We start from the raw sequence: 12,528 nt of genomic DNA on the forward strand, positions 1-12,528 counted from the left end.
AACTGAAATGGTTATGGAACTTTACATGAACGTTTAATGATAAAGTTTCAACCTTATGTATTATGGTTTTTTGGAAATGGACCTTACAAATAATGGGTTGTTAAGAACCATTACCATTCCAAATTCTTGTTTTCTCCATACATTTTCAGAAAGAGAACTATATTAGAACCTTTTAACTTATGGTTTGAGAACTTTAATGGTAATGGTTATGGTAGTCAGTAAGGTCCATTAATGGTTTTGTATTATCGCTCAACTTTACGTGGAATATATCGTGAATTGGTAATCAGTAAATTACAGGCAACCAATTCGCGATATATTCCACATAAAGTTGATCGATGTTACAAAACCATTCGTGGACCATACTGACTACCATAACCATTACCATTAGAGTTCTCAAACCATAAGTTAAAAGGTTCTAATATAGTTCTCTTTCCGAAAATGTATGGAGAAAACAAGAATTTGGAACGGTAATGGTTCTTAACAACCCATTATTTGTAAGGTCCAGTTCCAAAAAACCATAATACATAAGGTTGAAACCAAGGTTGCAAAGACTCATTTCAGCTAAAACAATGTTTTTCTAAATTATGAAATAATTAGATGCCATGATCAAATTTTGAATTGGTAGGATACAAGAAGAGGTTGCAAAGAATGTGTTTGACATATTAAACCTGTTTATTTCACTTCATGAGAGTCACAATCAGCGATTTTTCACACTCACTCACTCACTCACTCACTCACTCAGCGATCAGCAAACCGCTGATTGTGACTCATAGAAAGCAAAATTTACATGTTTTATGTTTCCAACTCGGTTTCCAACGCATACTTTGTAACCTCTTCTTGTAAGTTACAAGTTAAACATGCCATCATACCATCTTTTGGTTTTATTATTCCGAAAAACATTATTTTAGCTGAAATGAGTCTTTGCAACCTTGGTTGAAACTTTATCATTAAACGTTCATGTAAAGTTCCATAACCATTTCAGTTGAAGTTTAGCAGGGATTATAAACAATTTTTAACCATTTTACGTAAGGTCAATTTATGGTTCGCGTTTATGCGGGTGTGCACGGGTGACTTTAGTTCTCTACTAAAATTTTTTTGACACAACAGCGGGGCCTTGTTTACTAAAAATGAACACATGAATAATACTCACGTAACATTTGAAACGGGTCTATCAACTTATGTACACAAAACTTGTTAAGCCTTTTTCGCGCGAACCGAATACGCTTACGCAAACTAACAACACCATCTAGCAGAGTAAATTTTCCCCTTCCCGATAGTGTTCTTGGTTTGCGTGGGCGTACTTCGGTTCTCGTGAAAAGGACCTAGCAAATTATTTACAAAAGTTGATAGGCTCTTTTCAAATGTTACGCGAACATTATTCATGTGTTCATTTTTAGTAAACAGGGCCCCGCTGTTGGGTCATTTTTTTTCAGTAGATGAACTTAAGTTCACCCGTGCACAGGTCTCACGAAACGAAAATCAATTATTTAATTCATGTGTTTCACTTATACATTTTTGCCAAAGCATCAGCCTTATAAATTCCATAAGACAAACCACATAGCTCCTATTAGAATGCATAAAAGGTATGTGTGACCGCTTATACATTTCATTTGACACATGATCTTTATTAACTTTTTGCAAGGCGTCTGCTTATTAGTTGACTTATACATTTTATGAATAATCAGCAATGGAAATTTGCCAAAAGGTATAAGGAGATTTCTATCCGTGATGCCTCAGAACATCCCGGCGGCGCCGACTGGGATTGAACCCAGGCCTACTGGGGCGAGAGGTAATCACACTTACCAACTTAACAACCCATTATTTGTAAGGTCCAGTTCCAAAAAACCATAATACATAAGGTTGAAACCAAGGTTGCAAAGACTCATTTCAGCTAAAACAATGTTTTTCTAAATTATGAAATAATTAGATGCCATGATCAAATTTTGAATTGGTAGGATACAAGAAGAGGTTGCAAAGAATGTGTTTGACATATTAAACCTGTTTATTTCACTTCATGAGAGTCACAATCAGCGATTTTTCACACTCACTCACTCACTCACTCACTCACTCAGCGATCAGCAAACCGCTGATTGTGACTCATAGAAAGCAAAATTTACATGTTTTATGTTTCCAACTCGGTTTCCAACGCATACTTTGTAACCTCTTCTTGTAAGTTACAAGTTAAACATGCCATCATACCATCTTTTGGTTTTATTATTCCGAAAAACATTATTTTAGCTGAAATGAGTCTTTGCAACCTTGGTTGAAACTTTATCATTAAACGTTCATGTAAAGTTCCATAACCATTTCAGTTGAAGTTTAGCAGGGATTATAAACAATTTTTAACCATTTTACGTAAGGTCAATTTATGGTTCGCGTTTATGCGGGTGTGCACGGGTGACTTTAGTTCTCTACTAAAATTTTTTTGACACAACAGCGGGGCCTTGTTTACTAAAAATGAACACATGAATAATACTCACGTAACATTTGAAACGGGTCTATCAACTTATGTACACAAAACTTGTTAAGCCTTTTTCGCGCGAACCGAATACGCTTACGCAAACTAACAACACCATCTAGCAGAGTAAATTTTCCCCTTCCCGATAGTGTTCTTGGTTTGCGTGGGCGTACTTCGGTTCTCGTGAAAAGGACCTAGCAAATTATTTACAAAAGTTGATAGGCTCTTTTCAAATGTTACGCGAACATTATTCATGTGTTCATTTTTAGTAAACAGGGCCCCGCTGTTGGGTCATTTTTTTTCAGTAGATGAACTTAAGTTCACCCGTGCACAGGTCTCACGAAACGAAAATCAATTATTTAATTCATGTGTTTCACTTATACATTTTTGCCAAAGCATCAGCCTTATAAATTCCATAAGACAAACCACATAGCTCCTATTAGAATGCATAAAAGGTATGTGTGACCGCTTATACATTTCATTTGACACATGATCTTTATTAACTTTTTGCAAGGCGTCTGCTTATTAGTTGACTTATACATTTTATGAATAATCAGCAATGGAAATTTGCCAAAAGGTATAAGGAGATTTCTATCCGTGATGCCTCAGAACATCCCGGCGGCGCCGACTGGGATTGAACCCAGGCCTACTGGGGCGAGAGGTAATCACACTTACCACTACCACCGTCGTTGATCACACTGTATATACACGCTAAATCTACTTAAATTTGGGTAGAATTCACCCAGATCGGTCAAAACTGAACCTACCCACAAATGTGTAAACTATGTTGTGAGTGACAAGTTGACAAATTCACAACATCTTCATGCCGATCGCCCGCATAAGTGCGAACCATAAATTGACCTTACCTAAAATGGTTAAAATTGTTTATAATCCCTGCTAAACTTCAACTGAAATGGTTATGGAACTTTACATGAACGTTTAATGATAAAGTTTTAACCTTAAGTATTATAGTTTTTTGGAAGTGGACCTTACAAATAATGGGTTGTTAAGAACCATTACCATTCAAAATTCTTGTTTTCTCCATACATTTTCGGAAAGAGAACTATACTAAAACCTTTTAACTTATGGTTTGAGAACATTAATGGTAATGGTTATGGTAACCAGTAAGGTCCATGAATGGTTTTGTAACATCGATCAACTTTATGTGGAATATATCGCGAATTGGTTGCCTGTAAATTACTGATTACCAATTCACGATATATTTCACGTAAAGTTGAGCGATAATACAAAACCATTAATGGACCTTACTGACTACCATAACCATAACCATTAATGTTCTCAAACCATAAGTAAAAACGTTCTAATATAGTTCTCTTTCCGAAAATGTATAGAGAAAACAAGAATTTGGAATGGTAATGGTTCTTAACAACCCATTATTTGTAAGGTCCGCTTCCAAAAAACCATAATACATAAGGTTAAAACTTTATCACACAAACGTTCATGTAAAGTTCCATAACCATTTCAGTTGAAGTTTAGCAGGGATTATAAACAATTTATAACCATTATCGGTAAGGTCATGTGATGGTTCGCATTTATGCGGGCGACTTTGTTTATTTGTCAACTTGTCACTCCCATCATAGTTTACCCATTTTTGGGTAGCTTCAGTTTTGACCAATCTGGGTGGATTCTTCCCAAATTTGGGAAGTTTTGAAATAGCGTGTTCCCACCATGGACCATACTGTCAACGGGAACGCACCGACTGACCTGACAGTCATATTGTTTTGATTCTTTTTTCGGCTTTGAGAGGACAAAACTATAAAGAAATATTGACGACAAAAATCAAGGAAAATGAGTTTATTTGCGCAAGTAACCTACAGAGGCAGTATAGCACCACGTAAGAATATTGTTGTGCACAATTGTCTTTATATTTCTAATCCTACTTGAACTTCAATAGATTACATCATCCGTGCGCTAAGCTCAACCTCAACCTATAAGCACGCCGGGCATAAATGGTGTGAAAAGAACAACCTACCGAAGAATCCTAACAAATCAGGACCATTAACAGATCTTCCAGATTATACCTTTATGGATGGTAGAGTTACGCCTCTAGGGGTAAGTACAAATTAGGCCCATTCTCGCACAGCAGATTCTCTTTGTGAACAACATGTTCGGTTAATGTAAACGTAATCTTATTAGAGAGCAACAATGGACAACATAGAATATACATTACGGTGGTTCAACATATCGAAACGATTGTTTCCATACAGGCGTTCATACTAAAAACGCTTCGTTTCGACTTCCCCAATGAGGCCTCTGATCATTCTTCCAAAAATTGAATTCATTAGCTGTGCTCTCATACTGCATGGCCCTTTGAAGTTTATGTGGAATTTACTATGGAAAATGTGTTGCTCTCGTCATCCTACTGTGCTATCTGAATCATAACGAATATACTTTGCCCACAGGACATGAGACTGTTATGCAAATAGCGGCAATAGGCATATCTATAAACACTGCATCTTGCTCTGACATTTATTATAATAGCCTGGATTTTTTGCTCTATTGACGAGTGCACGGGTGAACTTTTGTTCATCTACTGAACAAAAAATGACACAACAGCGGGCCCTGTTTACTAAAAATGAACACATGAATAATGTTCACGTAACATTTGAAAAGGGCATATCAATTTTTGTAAATAATTTGCTAGGTCCTTTCCACGAGAACCGAAGTACGTCCACGCAAACCAAGAGCACTGTCGGAAAGAGGGGAATTTCCCCTACCCGATGGTGATGTTAGTTTGCGTGGTCGTATTCGGTTCGCGCGAAAAAGGCTTAACTAGAGTCGGTGTATAATGAGTCACGCCAAGAGTGAAGCCAAGTCTACCTATTGAACTGTCAAAGCGGCTACCTATCGTGCAAAGTAAATAAACATTACGATGCTATGAAAGGTTCACGAAAGGTATTGCAATAAAATATAAAATATAATCGAAGAAATGAGCATAAACACGCAGTGAGCGTTAAATTGTCATGGGATACGCTCGGTAATGATTAGTAATGAGAATTTCTACTATTTTTGTTAAGATAATTTGACAAAATCACTGATATAATGATTTAATACAGCCGCAGTATTTTTTCTCTCGCTAGAAGTCATTTGAAGTTGTTGTAGAAGTCCTCTGTTGCCAAGTGAAAAGAATTGGAATCTTTCGAAAACCGTGATGCGAGTTCAACTGTTTTTCTCTTGGCGTGACTCATTATACACCGACTCTAGGCTTAACAAGTTTTGTGTACGAAAGTTGATAGGCCGGTTTCAAATGTTACGTGAGTATTATTCATGTGTTCATTTTTAGTAAACAGGGCCCCGCTGTTGTGTCACTTTTTGTCGAGTGAGTTAGAGTCGGTGTATAATGAGTCACGCCAAGAGAAAAACAGTTGAACTCGCATCACGGTTTTCGAAAGATTCCAATTCTTTTCACTTGGCAACAGAGGACTTCTACAACAACTTCAAATGACTTCTAGCGAGAGAAAAAATACTGCGGCTGTATTAAATCATTATATCAGTGATTTTGTCAAATTATCTTAACAAAAATAGTAGAAATTCTCATTACTAATCATTACCGAGCGTATCCCATGACAATTTAACGCTCACTGCGTGTTTATGCTCATTTCTTCGATTATATTTTATATTTTATTGCAATACCTTTCGTGAACCTTTCATAGCATCGTAATGTTTATTTACTTTGCACGATAGGTAGCCGCTTTGACAGTTCAATAGGTAGACTTGGCTTCACTCTTGGCGTGACTCATTATACACCGACTCTAGAGTGAGTGAACTCAAATCCATCCGTGCACTCGTCTATTATAGAGATTGCTGTCGTTTATCGTACACACACTAGGTAGCGTATACGTATACGAGAAATGTTTTCATCGGGAAAAATTACTAACACAATCATACTTTAGCAATCTCTATTCGCGCCAAGTAATGTTGCCAGCTGAGCAGTTGATGAAGCAATTCATTAAGTTCGATTAAAAGTGGTCTTCAGCAAAGTTGTAGCTGAGAAAATTTGCTATAAGTAGTTAAAGCAAGTTTATCCATAAATCAAAAAGTTCTCTTTTCCCATAGCATTGCTGATTGCATCAAAAACTGGACTACCCAAAAAAATGCAAAAAGTGTGATAAAATGCACGTTTTCGTCAAATCGTTTAGGTATCTTCGGAGCTTTTATTGCTTGAATCATAAGGAACCGAAGACAACAAGACGTTTAGACGGAAACTCGCAGTATCACACTTTTTAATAAGCGAACACGCGCTTATTTGTCGAGTTTGATGTAAAAAGCAATATATGTCATATAAACTTCAAAGGGGAAGGGGGCGACCCCGGCATAATGGTTAGCATCCATATCTCACGCTATAGTCACGAGTTCAAATCTCACCCTCGGACAAGTCACGAATGACCCAAGAGCGTTAAAGTGACTATAATAAATGAGCTCAATTTTTTTAGGAGTGATCAGAACCTGGGGCCTCATTGAGGCAGTCGTATGAATGCTTGCATGAAATTATGGAATGAAATTTAGATTTGAAGCAAAATCGATATTTTGAATCACCCTAATAGGTAGGGTAAGGTGGGGCTAGATGGGTAATACAAATCGACAGATTCAATGACAAACCAAAGATGGTTTGCTTTAACAAACCAGCATTGTGCCTGTTGATGTTGACAATCAAAAAGCTAAATAAATCAAATACCGTGGAGGCACCATGTTCGAAGCGGTTCCTAAAACTCAATAATGTTCGACTATTTTCAATCATTATTTTTGAAATGTTACATCTGCAAATATTAGTTCCTGTGCTCTAGGGATGATGGTGTAACAAAGTTTAAAAAAATATCTTGTCAAAATCGAGATGCGATAAAAATAACACGAGTGCGTCATCATTAGGGACTCGTCAAATATGGTGCTGGCACGGTAGATAACCCATCTTGTCCCACCTTATCTTAAATATATATTCTAGATTCCACTTTGTACCACTTTGAAAAGTAGTTTCAACGATGTAGACACAAAAGAGACCAACAACATTAAACTTACGTTTTTTTGTGAAATGCCTTAATTTTTCGGGTCCCAAACTGAACGGCATTTTTAATTAAATAATGTGTATTTATCACCTATTCTGGCTAATATTTTTATACCGCTAGAAAGGTTATTTTCAATGTTTAATTGACCTGTTTATTACGGTTCTGTTTTAATACCATAAATTCCTGATTATTTATTAAACATATTTTTCCGAAGGCCAGTATTCTGTATTCTGTAGCCACTGTTACTGTACTATGTAACAGTGCAACAACAAATTTGAGCATGGAGCATTCTATTAGGTACTTTTATAATCTTTCATGGTACATATTAGGAAAAAATCAATCAATTCTAGCTTGCTAAAACAACTTGTCTACAGAAACGACCAACATTCAAAATTAAATTAACCATCGAACCCGTCTTCGTGTGACATGGCCAATTAAACTATTAAAAAGGCAAGACTGATACCCTTATTAACAAAATAAATACATTAGAAATCCGTTTAACATAACAAAGATATTACAAAAATAGCGAAATATATGGTTTTGGTTTGGAGCTCGAAGAGTTAATGTTAAATACTTTTCTCTGTGTTAGGAAAATAGAAATACAATAGGTTTAATTTGAAGATCAAGTGATAATAAATTTCATTGTAACTGCTTTAATGAAGTGCTTAACTCGTTACGCTCTAAATACTAGGGAGTGTAGCTACTGCTGATGTACGAGAACGGGCCTTATTGTTTTGTTCATAAGACCTTTAATGAAATATGAATGTTTAACTCATAGGCAAACCAAAAGAAAAAGCTACTGCAGCAGCATGAACTTGCAACTAAAATTGTTACAATGTCAAAGGAAATGGACTTCGCATTAGAACGGTACAACAAATTGCAGGAAGAAAAACAAATGGAGAAGAAGAGTATCCTGCAGAGTAAACTTAAACCTAAGGGTCACTTGTTGTTACATAAATAATTTATCAATAATCGATAGTTTATCTTTATTTAAAAACCACGCAACGTTACACTCCTAAACCTTACTCCGAAAGCCATCTAGCTTCTCAATGAAAGAACGTACTTTAGTCTCACTTAATTCGCCTTTCCAATGTCCATCTTTTTTAAAGTGTGATCCGACTATAGCAGCATCAGCCAAATTCCAATATTTACTTATATTGTCTATAGTAACCCCGGATCCTACAATCAATGGTAGTAGGACTTCACTTTTCAATGATCCAACTTCTTCCACGTTAGTCTCGCAGCCGGTGGAACTTCCCGTTAGTACAATTCCATCCGAGCGAAAATATTCTGCTGCTTTGGCTGTTTCCAGTAGCGAGACGTCATTCGTTATGGCGTGGGAGCTAGAATTAATTTGAGAAAATATAACGGATGGAAATTGACATAATCTGCAGGAAGTACCTGTGCTTCTTCTTAATGTCAGTAAAAATTTGAATATTTTCAGCATTGATATGCTTCCGATATCTTAATATTTGTCCTGCATCAGCATCGGTAAATCCTTCATCCGCTACGTGAGAGAAAACATATCCTTCAGCACGTATAAAGTTTAAATTGCACGCCTTAGCTACGGCTAATGCTTCTTTATTACCGCAAGCTAAAATCTGTAAATAGAAGAAAATGATACGATAACCATGTGGAGAAAAATAATCATTGTAGTGTATTATTTCGTTGGTGATATTATTCCCCCTAATTATGTAACAGCTACAGAGAGTCACACGACTTTATTATCGACATCTTTACTATCGCTAAATCTGTTCCCTGTGATATGGAATTCCTATCTACATCGGATATTTATGCGTTCATCATCAGTACCTTGAACACCTACCTGAATTCCACATGGAATATTATCTCCAATAGTTTCTCTGATAACAGTGGCAATTCTCGCCATGCATGCTACCGTTTCCGGACCAAAGTATCTGCTTTGAACATACGGGATATCATACATGTTTTCAATCATTATTGCATCCTGTCGATTTGGGAGAAAATTAGCATGTTTGTTAATAGATTACACCAGGTACATAACGCTTTTCATACTATTCCATTGTCTGCATAAACTTTTGCTTCTTGGACTGCTTTATCAATCGTCGCATTGAAATCTCTTTTGCAAAAAGGGGATCCTTGAAAAAACAGACCGTATGAGAATTTCCATGATTATGTAAGTAAGACCTATCTAACTGACACATTTCATCATCCTACGCTTTTGTTTGTTTTGAATTTAATAATTCATCTGCTCTTTTACTCATATTTTGATCCAACACAAATTTTCAATTGTAAAAAGTAGCTGGCAATTAATGAATGTCTACGTCTTTGTTTTCTACACTTCTACACCTTGTGTTTTAACCTCAATGAACATGTAACGAAAAGTGGCCAGGTTTTGATAGATTATAACTCCGCTATTCCATGATACATTTTCAATTTCTTTGCATCGATCGATCAGAATTTTCTCTACCCCTCTTGTCTTTGAGTCCAATAGGTAAAACCTGGGTACTGCGAAGTAAATCAATTTTATTTTACAAGCCAATGGAAAACTGCTTGAAAACTTGTTCAAGTTTAAAACTGTTTCGCTCTTTCTCAGTTGACTCCCGCCAAAGGCTCTGAGCCAGGAATGCTCGAGCTCCCATCAATCTATAAAAGTTGATTTACATACATGCTTCGCTAAAGTGTGTTTTACTGCAATTGGAAACTATGCTGAGTCATAAAAACTATGCTGATTTTTATACTTGCATCACTTGTCTTTGAGCATAACATTAAGGATGTGTTATGAAAACGTGTGGATCATTTTTATGAGATTACAAAGCTTCACGATAGACAAGAACAGTAACTGCATTTATTGCTTCTGAATGTTTGGCTCGCGCTTGACAATCACATTGAGTGAATTCGCAGTACCAAGGGTAAAACTATTGCTTTTCAACAAAATACTTTTGAAAAATTGGTGAACGTCAAGCATTGTCTAAAACATCATGTAAATTAAAGAATCAATGAACCACGAGCATGTATTCCTACCCCCGAGACCTCAATTGCCCTATGTGGCATAACAGTCCCATTAGCATTTTTGGCGAAAATGAGTTATACATTGGAATCGATTGTCAAGTACCATAATATGAACAGGAAAAATTTTCTACTTTGGTCAGGACTACGTTGTCCCGTCCGTAAGAGTCCATAGAGAAAAAAAATCTTCAGCAGAATTTTTCTTAACTTGCTGTTTTTACGAATGGGATAACTATGCTGAAAAGAGCAGTATACAGTACCAACAATTTTTTGCATGATTGCAGTTAACCACCAGCCGCAGCCACACGGTGTCGGTACAGCGCGCTCATCAAGGAACGACTAACCAGGTTAGTCTAATATTCAAGCTACCCTGTTTGGCATATACAAAAGGCATGAATTGCTTCCCGCTCGATCGACAACCAACAATCAATACGAAACTAACGATTTAAAATTGGCTCACAAATTCTAGTACTACACAATGTTTGTTTTGATTCGCTATGAAAGACAGATAAAATGAGGGGTTATTGGTTTTTCCTATGTTTCGAGGGGTGAATCGATTAGCTTGGGACCGAAGATAGTACCAGAGCTGAGCCAAAAGTTGAGCACGTTTCTATGGGACCTACTAGTCTTAAGGCCCACGCACATTAGATCCGGATCGGACGCGTTGCGGCAAAGTGACAGCTAAATCTATTGTCTAACTATCAAATTTACGTCAACGCAACGCAAACGGATCTAATGTCAGGCCCTCTATGCGACAACCATGCGCATCAAATCAAAACCGTCAGGGCGACAAATATTCATTTCACAATTATGATTATAGGTTAAATTCAACCTAGCGAAGCAAAACCCGCATGAAAAATTCTAGGAATCACCCGCTATATGCGTCTACCTGATTGGATCATGCAATTAACCAATTACCAATTTTATAAGAATCTTATATGAAATAATGTTTTACTCAAAATAGTTTACATTTAATAGCGTACACAGCAAAAAAAGTTGTTGAATATTACATCGAAACTGCTGCAACCAGGTCAATTCATCGGTTGTGTAATATCACATTGTACGATATACATCGATTTTGCGAACAAAATTACATCCATTGATGTAAAATTGTATCTGCTTTTTGCTATTACATCATTATTTCATACATCAGCTTGAATTACGTTGATCGATATTACATTTTTTTTGCTGTGTAGTCCTACGCCAACTGTTCGTTCAACCTTCTATATAGTGTAACCCTACAATTTTTGGGCCTTACACATTTCACGACTCACCTGGGAGTGCTTCTACGTGCACCATGCCAATGATAGGGAATTTGTTAGCAAACAAATTTCGGAAGCAGGACGACATATTTCAGTTTGATGATGGGAGTATTATTACCTTTTAACTAGTAACTAGATAAAATTTATTTAATACACTTGTCTAGTATGAATAAACTGTTTTTTGTCTGCTCCTCTTTTTCCTGGCTTAGACCGTGTGACGGTCCATCTCGGCAATAAACTGTTTTAACCGAATTGCATGTTGTTTTCGTTTTTGCGGTGTAGCTACACCGGTGGTACACTGCCGTACACCGAAATATTTTAGGGTGTAGATATAGGATGCACCTTTGTTTACAAACAAATGATGTTGAGCTGTCAAGGACTCGTGCTTATTCCTGCTTACACTACACCATACACCGCCAAAAAGAAAACAACATTAGAAATCAACACTGCACAATCTGTCAACACAGTGTTGCATGCACGCTAACTTAAAAGTACCCATTAATGGGTAAACAAATACCCATTTTGAAGAAAAGTGGCTTAACTCATTGATGAGAAAATTTTGTACCCATTAATGAGTATCTGTTACCCATTAATGAGTAACTGTTACAAAACACAGCTCACACGTCACTTTTCAATAGGTCCTATACAGAGAGACACGCATAGACCTTTTTGATGTTTAAGTTTAATAGTTGGGTCACAAACGAAGTGACAGACGACTAACTGGCGAAGAAATCCATTAAAATAATGTGGTTCACTGTAATAGAATTTTCTTGGAAGCTTGTGCCATCATCCACCAGAT

The 12,528-nt window shown here is 36.6% G+C and overlaps 2 protein-coding genes across 2 annotated transcripts; one reads left to right on the forward strand and one right to left on the reverse strand.

The window, feature by feature from the left end:
- The first annotated feature begins 4,196 nt into the window (after positions 1–4,196).
- On the forward strand, positions 4,197–8,452 carry mRpL52 (mitochondrial ribosomal protein L52). The gene is made up of 3 exons (XM_065226438.1): positions 4,197–4,313; positions 4,374–4,531; positions 8,258–8,452. Exons 1-3 carry the CDS (start codon positions 4,268–4,270, stop codon positions 8,438–8,440), a joined length of 387 nt encoding a protein of 128 aa, XP_065082510.1. The 5' UTR covers positions 4,197–4,267; the 3' UTR covers positions 8,441–8,452.
- On the reverse strand, positions 8,427–11,926 carry LOC135704894 (uncharacterized protein F13E9.13, mitochondrial). The gene is made up of 5 exons (XM_065226435.1): positions 11,742–11,926; positions 9,514–9,596; positions 9,305–9,445; positions 8,881–9,080; positions 8,427–8,822 (listed from the first exon to the last, which is right to left on the reverse strand). Exons 1-5 carry the CDS (start codon positions 11,815–11,817, stop codon positions 8,495–8,497), a joined length of 828 nt encoding a protein of 275 aa, XP_065082507.1. The 5' UTR covers positions 11,818–11,926; the 3' UTR covers positions 8,427–8,494.
- Between the last annotated feature and the right edge of the window lie 602 nt (positions 11,927–12,528).

This window comes from Ochlerotatus camptorhynchus, unplaced genomic scaffold, assembly GCF_037179485.1.
Source record: "Ochlerotatus camptorhynchus isolate MF236.1 unplaced genomic scaffold, CSIRO-AGI_Acam_v1.1 ptg000250l, whole genome shotgun sequence".
Taxonomy (NCBI): domain Eukaryota; kingdom Metazoa; phylum Arthropoda; class Insecta; order Diptera; family Culicidae; genus Ochlerotatus; species Ochlerotatus camptorhynchus.

Bases quoted from the DNA above. Each gene is read 5' to 3' on its own strand.
- mRpL52 (XM_065226438.1), top strand. From the start codon at position 4,268: ATGAGTTTATTTGCGCAAGTAACCTACAGAGGCAGTATAGCACCAC. The intron at 4,314-4,373 runs GTAAGAATATTG...GAACTTCAATAG, and splicing joins CAGAGGCAGTATAGCACCAC to ATTACATCATCCGTGCGCTA. The intron at 4,532-8,257 runs GTAAGTACAAAT...TTTAACTCATAG, and splicing joins GTAGAGTTACGCCTCTAGGG to GCAAACCAAAAGAAAAAGCT.
- LOC135704894 (XM_065226435.1), bottom strand. From the start codon at position 11,817: ATGTCGTCCTGCTTCCGAAATTTGTTTGCTAACAAATTCCCTATCATT. The intron at 9,446-9,513 runs GTATGAAAAGCG...CCAAATCGACAG, and splicing joins TTTATGCAGACAATGGAATA to GATGCAATAATGATTGAAAA. The intron at 8,823-8,880 runs GTACTTCCTGCA...AATTAATTCTAG, and splicing joins GACATTAAGAAGAAGCACAG to CTCCCACGCCATAACGAATG.